The 12,384-nt window shown below is 33.0% G+C and overlaps 2 protein-coding genes across 3 annotated transcripts; one reads left to right on the top strand and one right to left on the bottom strand.

The window, feature by feature from the left end:
* Positions 1 to 663: 663 nt before the first annotated feature.
* On the top strand, positions 664 to 3,367 carry LOC130655281 (short coiled-coil protein B-like). 2 transcript variants are annotated; one of them, XM_057458017.1, is made up of 5 exons: positions 664 to 815; positions 1,460 to 1,540; positions 1,656 to 1,717; positions 2,081 to 2,154; positions 3,243 to 3,367. In XM_057458017.1, exons 1-5 carry the CDS (start codon positions 719 to 721, stop codon positions 3,271 to 3,273), a joined length of 345 nt encoding a protein of 114 aa, XP_057314000.1. In that variant the 5' UTR covers positions 664 to 718; the 3' UTR covers positions 3,274 to 3,367. The 2 variants fall into 2 exon arrangements, with proteins under 2 accessions (XP_057314000.1, XP_057314001.1); XM_057458018.1 differs by having other exon boundaries at positions 1,656 to 1,728.
* A 2,388-nt stretch (positions 3,368 to 5,755) lies between these two features.
* On the bottom strand, positions 5,756 to 11,914 carry LOC130655112 (peroxisomal membrane protein PEX13-like). The gene is made up of 9 exons (XM_057457814.1): positions 11,813 to 11,914; positions 9,564 to 9,697; positions 8,782 to 8,900; positions 7,988 to 8,044; positions 7,520 to 7,708; positions 7,246 to 7,386; positions 6,886 to 7,038; positions 6,619 to 6,803; positions 5,756 to 6,150 (listed from the first exon to the last, which is right to left on the bottom strand). Exons 2-9 carry the CDS (start codon positions 9,653 to 9,655, stop codon positions 5,995 to 5,997), a joined length of 1,092 nt encoding a protein of 363 aa, XP_057313797.1. The 5' UTR covers positions 9,656 to 9,697; positions 11,813 to 11,914; the 3' UTR covers positions 5,756 to 5,994.
* Positions 11,915 to 12,384: the final 470 nt, after the last annotated feature.

The raw sequence follows: 12,384 nt of genomic DNA, 5'->3' as shown, positions 1-12,384 counted from the left end.
TGAATGTTGCAGGGAGTTGTCTGGGATAGTGCAGACCCTAATTGGGTCTGCGTAGCTCAAAACGAGCATTAAATATTTTAGGACTCCCCATAAATACTGTAGGACTCCCTATCTAAGCAATGGCCCTTCCTGGAAATAATAGACAGGGTATATCCCTCAATATTTGTAAGACTAGCCATGTAAAATATGTACATCATTATCATCATCATTGGAGAGGTGAATGCTAACATGTTAACAAAACTCTTGATATGTCTTCGCAAATCTTTGCTGACATGTTTTTTTAAGTATTTTACTTTTGTTTTTGCATGAAAGCGTGCTAGATGTAAATGTTCTCAAATCACAACAAACTGAAGCAATATTTTCTTGTAGTGCAAATATTAAACCTTAAATATTTTACCAGCATTAAAATTTAAACCAATTATCCAATGAAAGAGCCACAGCAAAATTCATGTTGATACTTATTTTGAGAAATGAATCATGTAAATAGACAATTGTAGCTGGTTAAAAAAAATGCATAACAAATTTTTAACATTATTCCTAAATTCAAATAATGCAGACCTTATTTTGCATAGCATGTTTTTTTGGAACTCAACATTGCTTGTTGAATTTTTTTTCAGATACAGCTGGATAGTTTGAAATTTTTTACTTTGTCATCCTAACACAAGAAGTCATATACCCAAAATCTGTCTTTTAGGCATACATATTACAAAAAATAATCATGGCAGGTGAAATGGTGAATATTCCTTTATCATCTGATGATGAAGTGATTAATCACCAACAGCAGAATAGAAATCATAATTCTTGTCCACAAACAGGTTAGTTGCTCATGATATATCTCATGATATTTTTATTTCAAACTTTATATATAGTCAGTCATTACATCATGTCAATTGCTGGAAAAATACAATGTATACACACCCTGTATATTTAAATGTCAGAAATTTTTGCAACCAGAAATCGTTTTAAATAAATGCATGTGAAATATTTTGTTTCGGTCTATTCGTAATTATATTCCAGCAAAATGTAAAAAATTTTTGTAAAATTTTAGACAGAAAGTAATGCTTGAAATAAATGCTACTTGTCTATTAGATGTTCATTGAAAACGTCGATGATAGACCCGATGGTTATTTTTTATTATAACACCCTCTTTAATAAGCAACCCCCTCCTAGAGGAATAAGGGGCATTTATTCAAAGCATAATGCAAATGCTGAATTTCACTAATATTTAAGGATCTTCATAAAAACCTAATCTAAATGTTGGGAGAACATATGGTCACTGTTGCACTAGCGTTTAATATAATTAACAGTATTTACAATATTATGTAAAAATATGTATTCCATTGGCAAGAGAAAAAATCCATTTGCTTAATTAACTCGCAAATAGATCAGATCTTTCTAAAAAATCGGAAAATTTATTAAACGCCTGTGTTTTCTAATGTTTTTCTGTATATAATTTTAGAAATTACTTTGGACGGTGATGAAGCAGAAGAAAAATCTCGATTAATCCAACAAGTCTTTCAACTTCAAAATACTTTGGATGGTAAGTTATGGGAGCAACTTCAACATAAATGGTATAAGTTCGTGAGCACCGTTTATTGCTTAACATTATATGACAAAAAAGATAGCTTATTTTTATATTCTATTTTTCTGTTTAGATCTTGCTCAGAGAGTCGATGCAGTTAAAGATGAGAATGTGAAATTGAAATCTGAAAATCAGGTTTGTCTTTTGTGAGTTGATGAGGAGATTTTTTTACTATAGCTGCATTGTTAATTATTTAAGTTACGGATTGCAACTAGGCTAACGTTAGGTACTAAAGGCTGCTGTGTTGTCATACTGTAAGCTAGCCCCCTTATCAGGTGAAATGGATTTTAAGCATAATGATGTTGATTTACATAGAAACTACCCGCTCTTTTCATTGACACTATTGTTATGACATATTTGTAATCGCAAAATTTAATCCATGCCAAAGTTTCCGTATTCCGTAGTTTAGTCTATCATATATATGAAACTATAAGTACTAATTTTAAGGTTGCATGAATAAACAAGGTTGCTGATCTGAAAAAGTTTCACTGTTTTTAGATTCTTGGTCAATATATTGAGAATTTAATGGCTGCATCAAGTGTGTTTCAAGGAAACAGTAAAGTGAAAAACAAGTAATATTTTTATATTCTTTTTTTCCTCCAATGTGGCAAACTTACCTTGTGCTAACTTGTTTTCATTAATAATTATTGCATTTTATAGCGTATGTTGAATATCGTCGATTTTTGGAAATATGAAATTTTTCTTGTTGAAATATTTCATAAAAGAAATTTTCGAGGGAAGAAAATTTTACGTAACAAAGTGTTGAGAGACCTACCTTAAGGGAAGAAATAATTGTGTAAGAAAAAATTGCGGAATTAAAGATTGCGAATTTGCCCAAAATTCGCAAACTTTTATTCTGCAATTCCTAGAAAAATTACGCAATACACAGCTTAATTTTGTCGATTTACAATAAAAAGACAAATTATTCAATCGTTGTTTTTGAAGGTTATTTGGGTCGAAAGTAATTTTCAAAGAAGCAAATCTTAATGACCAAAATGAAAAAACATGGAGATTCAAAGATTTTAGGGAATTCTGTAACATAGTTCAAAATGTGCATGGTTTGTTCAAAAAAAATCACGGGTTGTTTTGAATAAAATAAATTTAAAAAGAATAAGTTTGAGGTTTTAATCATCTGATACAATGATATTTTCATGGATTTTTTGATGGATACAATTTAAATAAGACTGATATAATAGCATCTCCCCATCACGAAATGCAAAAAAATTTATCAAGCGATTTAGTGGAAAAATTCATGGATCATTGCTTTAATTTAATGGATTATTGCTTTAATTCGCAATTTTAAATTCCGCAATTTCTTGACAAAAGATTGATTTGCAATCTTTAATTTCGCAATTTCATGATTGTATCACCAATTTGCAATCTTTAGTTCCTCAATTTACGATTTTTTTGACCATGAATTCGCAATCTTTTCTTACGCAAACGTTTCTTCCCTTAAAGTAAATAGAAAATGTGTAGAAAAAAATTGTTGTGGGTATAAAAACTCAGTCTATAGTTCTCTGTACAAGGGATCGCTGGAGTTGGGCAAAGCCTGTGTAAAGGGGTCCGTGACGTTTAATTTGCGATTTACGTCGTGTTTCTGTTTTCCTTTCTCGTTGTTATTCTTCGTTGTTTACATCAAAAGTGTACTGTCGCTTTTTAGGAACGAAAAACTCAAGGATGGAAAAAGGTGAAAAGAATTTTGATAAAATGATTATTTTTTTGGTTGTACAAAATTTAAAATATTTTAGTTTATTTATTAATGTATAATATACAAATGAAGTATAATTTTTCTTTTTGTATTCTATTTTTTCGTTTTTTTGGCATTAATAGAATTATTTTGACGACATAATTACATATACTCCTTGTTCCAGGGCATCTTGCTATTTCAATGGACAAAAACACTGTATTCAATTATCAAACACATTTGCCCGCAACAAAAAACGTTTTAATACATTAAATTAATATTATATAAAAGAATTAGAATTTAATGAAAATGAAAGTGTGGTTGGTCTGAATAAATTTTAACTTTATTCAGTTTAATTTAAAGATCTTGCGCTCAATGTTAAAATTTTGATATTTTATTGGTGTGAAATTTCGCCTTTGCGACAAAAAAGAAAGTGTTTGCGGAAGAAACTTTTGCGGCGTTTGCGGTTTTTGAAAATTCACAAAAGTGTTTTTCCACAAAAATTTCACTTCCATAACAGAAAATTCACTAAAGCTAGTCGAAAACCTCAAGGATTATCTCAAATAGCCATGGGGTCGAGAATGCGGTTTAACAATACTTGTTCGACCATCTAAGCGCACTGAATTTTTTCATTTTATCGCCGTTTTAGCTGCATTAAACAATTCCTGACGAATTTGAAGATAAATTCTAGCCAATCTGCAAATGAGTTTCTTGGCTGTCTCATATATATTTCGCAAGAAAATTTCATGAATAGAATTGATTTACGTAAAATTTTGAAAATCGGAAATATTACTTTTCTTAATTTGATATTACTTATTCATTCCGCCCTATTTTTTGTGTTGGCGGGACTTTCTTTTAAGCAGGTGTAGTGTTATTTCTATTTTGGTGTGTGTTTTAACAGCAATGATAAATCGTACCGTATACTGGACAAAACTTTGTAAAACTTTGTCGGACAAAAATTTTCCTCACTTCTTGTCCGCCGAAAAATTTTGCGCAACAAAAAAATTGTCTATTTTGGATTTTTTGATTTCTTATTCTTTAATGAGTTAATATACAGGTGAAAAAAATACCACAAACATTATAAATCTAGATTAAACACGTTCAGCTATGTTTCTCCAGGAAAGTACACCTTTAGTTTAAAGGTGAAAAGAATGTTCCCATCAAAGGACTCGAAAAAAAGGAAGATAACAGCAACCTTTGCGGTTACCGTAACTGGTAAGTTTCTGCCAATGTAGTGGATCTAGAAAAACAAAGCTTTCTTTACCAAAATTTAAATATCCCAATTCTTTCTCAATCAATAAGAAAAGTTTTAAAAACACAAGTTAAAATTAAAAAATCCATGTTATAATTAAAAATAAAATTTTAACATGTGTTTTTAAAACTTTTCTTATTTATTTGTTGGCTGATTTATCATAACTTTCTCAATCACATTCACTAAAAATCATTGGTCAAACACTGAAAAATCAATTGATTTTTTGAGGAAATCATCTTTCCATACCTTCATAAAGTTAAAATAGAAAATGGGTACCCGAATGAACAGTATTCGCTTATTGCTATGGATACCTTTAAAGTTCAAGATAACGATGAACAAGGTACCATTCTTTAAATGCTTTTGCTTGTTTTTTCTCAAAAAACCCTCCCAAAAGCCTAAAAAGGTTTGTTCAAAAGTTTTATACCTTAAGGCAAGAAGGATTTACTTTTGGTTAGCTCATGCTTGTGATTAAATTAAGTTTTATTGCTTGGATCTCGATAAGTTCAAATTCTGAAGGAGGGAAGGCAATTATTAGGTCAAAAAAAGCATTCCAAGTCTGTGATATTTTTTGAGTCCTTGGAATTTAAATAAATTTTGTAGTGAAAGGACCAGTTGGTTGCCTATAAAATACTATCAACAGAGTGTAACCTATATGAGTTTTCGAGATATATGTAAACTTTTAAAATATTAGAAAATTGCTTTTGGACAAACTTATTCGTCGGACAAATTTTTTTTGTCGCACATAATCACCAAAATTTTGGTCAGTTTCGTCCGATAAGGCAGTTTTCATGGCATTTTGAAAGTTTACGGATAATGCCTTGCGCTCCAACTAGAAAACAAATCTTTCTGCGAAGATCCTCTACGTTATGGTTATGTATTGGAGAGCTCTACAGCGCAACTATTAGAAGTGAATGCCGAGTCTTTATATTTTTACAACAAAATCTCACTTTCTTGAAAAAAATGATATTGAAAATGAGAATATGATAAAAAACAAAGCACTTATCGCAAGCATCTTGTACTAGCTCCTCCATTTGCGCTTTAAAATTCTAAGAAGTGTTGTGTTGTAGCTCATCGCAAATTGTTCTTAGGATATCTCAAGTGACCCCCCCCCCCCCCCCCCACAAAGAGCAGTTGTTTTTGTATTACTCCAACAACCACTCTGTCTTTCATCTACCTTATACTAATCACCGAGAGATGGTGTAGATAAAAGCAGCAAGAAAATTGAAAACTACACACGTGGAAATAATATATATATTTTTTTAAAAAAATTGTCATTGCAATGATTAAGATATATAAAAATCTCTTCACGAATTTCCCTTGTGGAGAGGAAAATTCGTGCGTTAAAATTTACGAGAGTCAAATACGACCAAGCTTTGGTAAAGAGTACAATCAATTGGTTATTATATAGCTATATCGTTATATTATATCGTGGTTATTATATATATTTAACACGATCAATTAACACGTTGCTTCATGTCAAGATGAAGTGTCGTTTTGATCTGTTGGGCTACTCCATGCTTCATTTAGTTTGTCAAGTGCTTCTGTCTGTGTAATCATGCGCGTTTTATCTTTATTTTTCTCCTTAAACTTTAATTCTTCCTTTGACGTGTTGCTACGATTTTTACCTAAAATCTAAAAACAGGTAAGAGTTGTTAACCAGGTGGAAAATTAAATTCTTTGTAGCTAAGGCTAAAATCCTCTGTACTTATGCGGGATAGGCAATTACTATCACACTATCAATGTAGGTGTTGTGTTATTAACTTAAAGACTAAGTATTCTTTAACATCGTCTATTTAATTTTCCAAAACACAACTGCGCCGTAAATTCCATCCTAATGGCTGACTCTTCCTTCTCTCCGATTGTAACTATGTTACATTAACACCAGAGATACGTATTGCATTGCTCGAACTTGCTTGTTGCCACACAAGCCAGTTAATGGTCAGTAGATAGCACCAAATAGGTTGACAACACTACATTCAAAGTGCGCCAAAGTGGGGACTCGAACCTGAAAGCTTGATTGATTACAAGCCGAATGCGCTACCACTACATGCGAATGATGTGGTTATCTTGACATTCCTTAAAAATTATTAGAGAACTTACTGTTATATAATTCGCGGGAACTATTCCTTGATTTTCGCCATCAGAAGCTAGAATCCAACCTCTTACGCGTGGCTGCTTATTCTTTGGAGCAATACGAATTATATCTCCACAAGTAATAGACAACTCGTCACGATTTTCAGCAGAGAAAGAAAATTTCACTTCAGCTAAGTAGTGTTCGCCAACACCTGAGTAACAAAAATATATGCACATTCATTGCCTCGTGGAAAACATTAGTTGTGCAACGAGTAGGAAAGGTTAGTGAGTTACCTTTCTGCCACTTGCTGTTCACATCCTGAGTCGACACAACGTTGCGGAGAAGTTTCCACATCAACCATGGAGTTCCAACTACAATTGCGAAAAACAATACCACAGGCCATTGTTTTGTGTCACCAGTTGAGTTTGCTCCTTGCATTACTTCTTCTACAAGTTTTAAATACAAATACAGTACAATATGTTAAATAAAATCAGTAGGAATAACAAATCAGTCTGGTTTCGCATATTGTGTAAAAATTAAAAAAATTTGTGAGAGCTTTAAAAATTCGGTTTCAACTGGACGCTCAAAATGTTCCCATCCAGTTGAAATCTAGTGCCCTGTTAAAAAAATTTGAGAAAGAAAAGCAAACTTACTCCATATGCTTTCATCCGTTTGCTTATTTCGTACGTGAAAGAGTACCATCAGTTTGTTGAAGTAATATTTAATCGTGCGAAGCATTGAAATGCAACTTGTAAGAAGATGAAGCCGCAGATGACTAAACTGATCAGCTACACCTAAAATGAAAAACAGAAATAAGCATGGTTTAACCTCGTGTTTTTCTTTCCCTCAAAGTTTAACGCGAAATATTTGTTTAACGTGTAAAATAAACCGTACTCATGACGCATCAAAAAAAAAAGGTTTACGTACTCACGATTGCTCGCACTGAATGTTGTAATGCAAACAAAGTCGATTCGAGCATCATGCTAACAGAACTAAAAGCTTGTATGACAGAACCAACAGATTCAAATGCTGACTGCGTTACATCTTCAACACCACCAAGAATAGAGTTACTACCGTCATAGTTTCCTCTCATTCCATATCCGCTGTAACCCATACCTGAGGAAAACGAAAAAAATATGTCTTGAGGTTGGAAACTACCATTAGACATTTTCATTCAAATTATAGTTGAATGAAGAACAAAAAAAGGGAAAATAGTTGATTCCGTGATATTATTTGGTCACAATATTAAACCGAGATAACCATACCAAAGTTCTAGCTTGTTTGTGTTTTGAAAAGACCTTTAAAAGTGAGGTCGTCACTGAATTAAAAGTGAATAACAATGGAGAATCAAATTTGCAACCTTTTAGTTACACACTATGAGAAAGAAATACATACTGGGTCCACCATACATAAAGCTTTGGTATGGATTCCCATACATACTACTACCATACCCTGAAAAATAATGCGAAAATGTTAAAACTATTTTCTGATAAAACTGCAACCTTCCAATTGAACTAAACATCCAAATTTTACTACATGCACATGTTATCTGTTCTGCCTTACTTCGATTAATCTTCTGACCTGGCATCTGCATCTATTCCTTAAATTTGATAAATTCAAGGTTGTATGCTACAAATGTTTCATAATACAACATTCTCTATTAATATATGTGTTCTTACTGAGAAACCGAGCAATTAAAGGAAGCTAAATGAATATTTAGCCCACGTTAATTGTGGTGATTCAGTAAACCTTTTAGCTGTCCTGTAGAATGATAGGCACCACTTTGGGTCACAGTACCTTAAATAAGATTTAAAAGCAAGGCCCCTTTGATCTAGTAAACTAATATGGTAGTTAAACATTTGCGAGTCTTTAGGTATGGTGTATGTTCTTTATTTATTGTAAAAATTAGATAAAGATGTCTTGATTTTAATTTTGTAATTTGTTAACTTTCGTATTTTTTACGACACTAAAATAGTGAAAATAACCATTAGTCATGACAAGATTTGCATTCAAATTTTGTGAAAAGTTTTACAAGGCCTCAGTACTAATTAATTAGTAATTCGTTCAACATTTCCTAGTCTTTCTAATAAGGGCTTGAGAATGTGTCTTGCAGAGAGTCAGGGTTAGTTCTGAGGTCCAAAAACTTCCATTTTATATTATAAATACAAGATTAAATAAAAAAGGAGTACCTGGAGTGTATAACGAAGGTGACTGTGACAACAATCCACCTGCATTAGGTCGTCTTGGTACAGGAGGCGGTTGGTTTGGTAACTTATTCTCTGAAGATATGCCGCCATCGTTCATGTAACTGCAATAAAATAAAATTACTTTCATGTCATATTAAAATGGTAAACCTAGTGAAACTAAAAAAAGCAAAGGATGATGCCAGATTAGAAGACATTGACATGTGACATCTTTTTGTCACTGAAATTGACATCACAATTTTTCTGATGACTGGCAATTTTTGGTGCTTTGGGATGTGGAATAAACAATGGGTGAAAAATCCCCTAAACATAATAAAGGAAGTTACTAATAGTGGAGTGATGTATTTAATATTGCTGATATTAGTCACCAGAATAACAACAATATTTGATTGGGACTCACCTCAAAACGTTAATGGCTGGAATTAGGTAATTAAGCGGGTTGGGTGGAACAAGGCTTTGATGAGTAAGCCTGATTGTATCATTAAATTGATATTTCACAGCTTTTGACAATTTCTATGTCATTGTTTCTAGCATTAAGGGTGGTGACAAAATGTGAAGAATTTATTAAATCATTCATAGCATCATTGTAAGCATTTGACATTAGACTTTTAGGGTTTTCACTCTTTTAGGAACTATTGGTTTTTTCTTAGGTGAATATAATACGAACATTTAGGAGATTTTAGGAGAATTGCATTTCTTATCACAAAATTAGAGAAACTTTAGAATAAGGTCTGCTGTACCCTTAATTAGAAATCCGAAAAATGTACCTCATTCTTGATAAACCATACCGTTGATTGTCAGGGTTATGTGTCTTTACATCACCTATTAGATCCCACTGCTGAGAGGCTGAAGAAGACATACCATTGTAATTGTCTAATCGCAATAAGATTTATTTCACCTTCTAAAATAATTGTGGAAAATAAATTATACACAGCAGACTTTTCAAGCACCTATTTTAACAATAAAGAGTGTTTGTTTTTCTACCTTCAGGTTTGAAGTGTAAAATTTGAAAAAAATTTTGAATTTCTGTTAGGCCGTCCTTAACTAATTGTTGGTTTGCTGTTTTCGTCGCAGGTCGACAGATTTTTTTTTTACCTTTGCGTCAGACAAAAAAAAATCATTTCTACTATGGTCTTCTCGTGAGCTTTGCTGTATTACGCTGGGTCTATTTTTACCTCAGGGACCTGCACATTACAATCGTTACACTTCAGAACTGCTGTTTGTTATCATTCTTAGTCCCAGTGCATCCAGCACGGTTGTACGTCAAAAATGATGACCAATGAAACAGGTCCGCGTCAAAACATATGGTACTGATACATATAAACAAATATGGTAGGCACATAAACTGTGCTATAGCAGCGAACTCTGTTGTTTTGATTATTCATTTGCTTAGCGATTTGTTTGCTACATTTTTATTTAACTATACTTATACTTTATGGAAAAATAATTTGAGTCTGTAGTTTAATTGTTTTTGGGTCGGAAATCGGCGAAATACTGGAATATTAAAATAATAATGAAAAATCCCAACCCAAACTTTTTGTGGTTAGCGAGAAATTGTGAAGGTCGGTTGAAAAATGGCAAACTTAAAATTTTTTAAGGACGGCCTTACTTCTTTTTTTCAACAAATTAAGCAGTTTTTTTTATATATATTATCTTGTTTCCGTTTGCACTGGAATTGTGGTACCCACATTTAGAAGTTTCCTTGACCCTAGAAATCTTTCTTTGTGCTGCCTCCTTGAAATAATGGATTTTTGCACATTCTTGTAGGTAAAAAAACAAGACCATACGGGATGAGCTGTCAGTTATTTAAATTGATAAAGATTTTTTACTTCAAAGGTATATAAAAAAGCACTAAAATTAATTTTTTAACCAGTTTTAATCTCTATAATAATACGAAGACTGTGTCTGTCCTTAACAGGCAAAGTGGATGCGTTCATTTTCCTTTGATGTTGCAGAAAAAGTGATGTCTCAAATGTTAAATTTTTTGACGTTGCACTACTTTAATGTCAATATCCTATATTAAATTAATGAAGCCATTACAATGCACCTAAAACTTTGAGGCCAAATAACTTGGAAACGAGGTGGTGATGTCAATGATTTTTTACCGTGTGGGTAACTAGGGACCACCTGAGACCAATTTGGGTAAGTTTCCCAAACATGGGTCTCGAATCCGTTTCGTTACCACCGGCGTTATCAAATAGTAAGCAAATATATTTATTCATATTTTTTCACTTCTGTTTTCATTTCAAATGTAAAATGAAAACATTGCAATGCACAGAAAGTGATCTAAACAAAAATTGGTAAAAAGCAGATTGGCACATTTTCCTGTTTGTTTACAAATCATTACCGGATCTCCTAAACCCTCGTCTTGTGTGATATCCAAAATTTCTAAGCACTTTGCAAAGCCCAAAATTGGCATAAATCAGAAAATCTGCAAAATTATAGCATGGAGCAAGCTCTGACTTTTACTAATTAGATGTCTTAAAGGGATGTCTTATAGGGATGTCTAATAGTCAAAACCATAAAGTTATGTAGCAAGCGCAGCTGCAAGATTGTCATTAGAGCTGTTTGTTCATAATCACATAATATGGATTGTATACGCTAGCTTGCTATCCAGTTAACTAGTTTGCAGAACCTCAGAACTCTTGGCACACATGGTCAGAATTTAAAAGTGAAGCACGATTTAATAATATTTATATAGCTAGCTATACTTCTGACTTTTTTTTAAAAAAAAAAATTGCAATAAAAAAAATAAGGTCAGTCCGACGATGACTTTAACACCAAGATTAGCGACATCCTCCTGCTGCCCTAATAACAAAATAACGTATTTTGAGGGTAGCTAGCTAGCTTTTGAGTCTAACTAAACACGTGTAGCTGGTGGTAGAGGGTGGTGAACATGCATGTCCAAACAGGGTGGGTTTATGAAGAGAACTTGTTGAGCAAACAAAAAGAGGTCAAAAATTAACGATCGTTCTTTATGCCCCCTTTTAGTTTAGCTGAAATTGCAGAAACTTACCTCCGTAGCACAAGGTGCGAGTAGCAAAGTTATCTGGTGTTGTGTTCTGCCCAGATTGCGAAAACGGCCTGTTTACAGCCGCGACAGCCGGATTATGTTGTTTTTTGCACTGGTTATGTCGCGGTGACCGGATTATGAACGCTGATAAAATGGCTGGCCAGGCGGGCTGTGATCCGCATTTTCTTCGAACTTTTGTGAATAAAACATTCTCTGTAAGATAGAACACCCCTAAAAACTAGACATAGCGAAAGAAAAAAGTCTCGACATAGTTCTTTATAAAGTACATTTCAACATAATATACTTTGAAGCAACTTCACGGAACCGAAATTATTCTTTTTGCGGGAATTAAGTTTGGTAAAAAGTTATTAAACTTGCGAATCCCAAAATTTAGTATTTGCCACGAAATTTTGTTTCATTTGAGAACAACAACAACTTTGCCACCAGGGCTATTTGCTTGTCAGAAGTGATGACGAATGATATAAAAGCGGTCTGCTCCGATTATGTTTGTTCTATAAGTGAGAAATAATATAAAAACATAAGTGTGCCTGCCCCATGTGTTCATTCTATAAGTT

The sequence above is a fragment of the Hydractinia symbiolongicarpus genome, chromosome 8, assembly GCF_029227915.1.
Source record: "Hydractinia symbiolongicarpus strain clone_291-10 chromosome 8, HSymV2.1, whole genome shotgun sequence".
NCBI lineage: Eukaryota > Metazoa > Cnidaria > Hydrozoa > Anthoathecata > Hydractiniidae > Hydractinia > Hydractinia symbiolongicarpus.
This window is presented reverse-complemented; position numbering and strand designations above follow the sequence as displayed.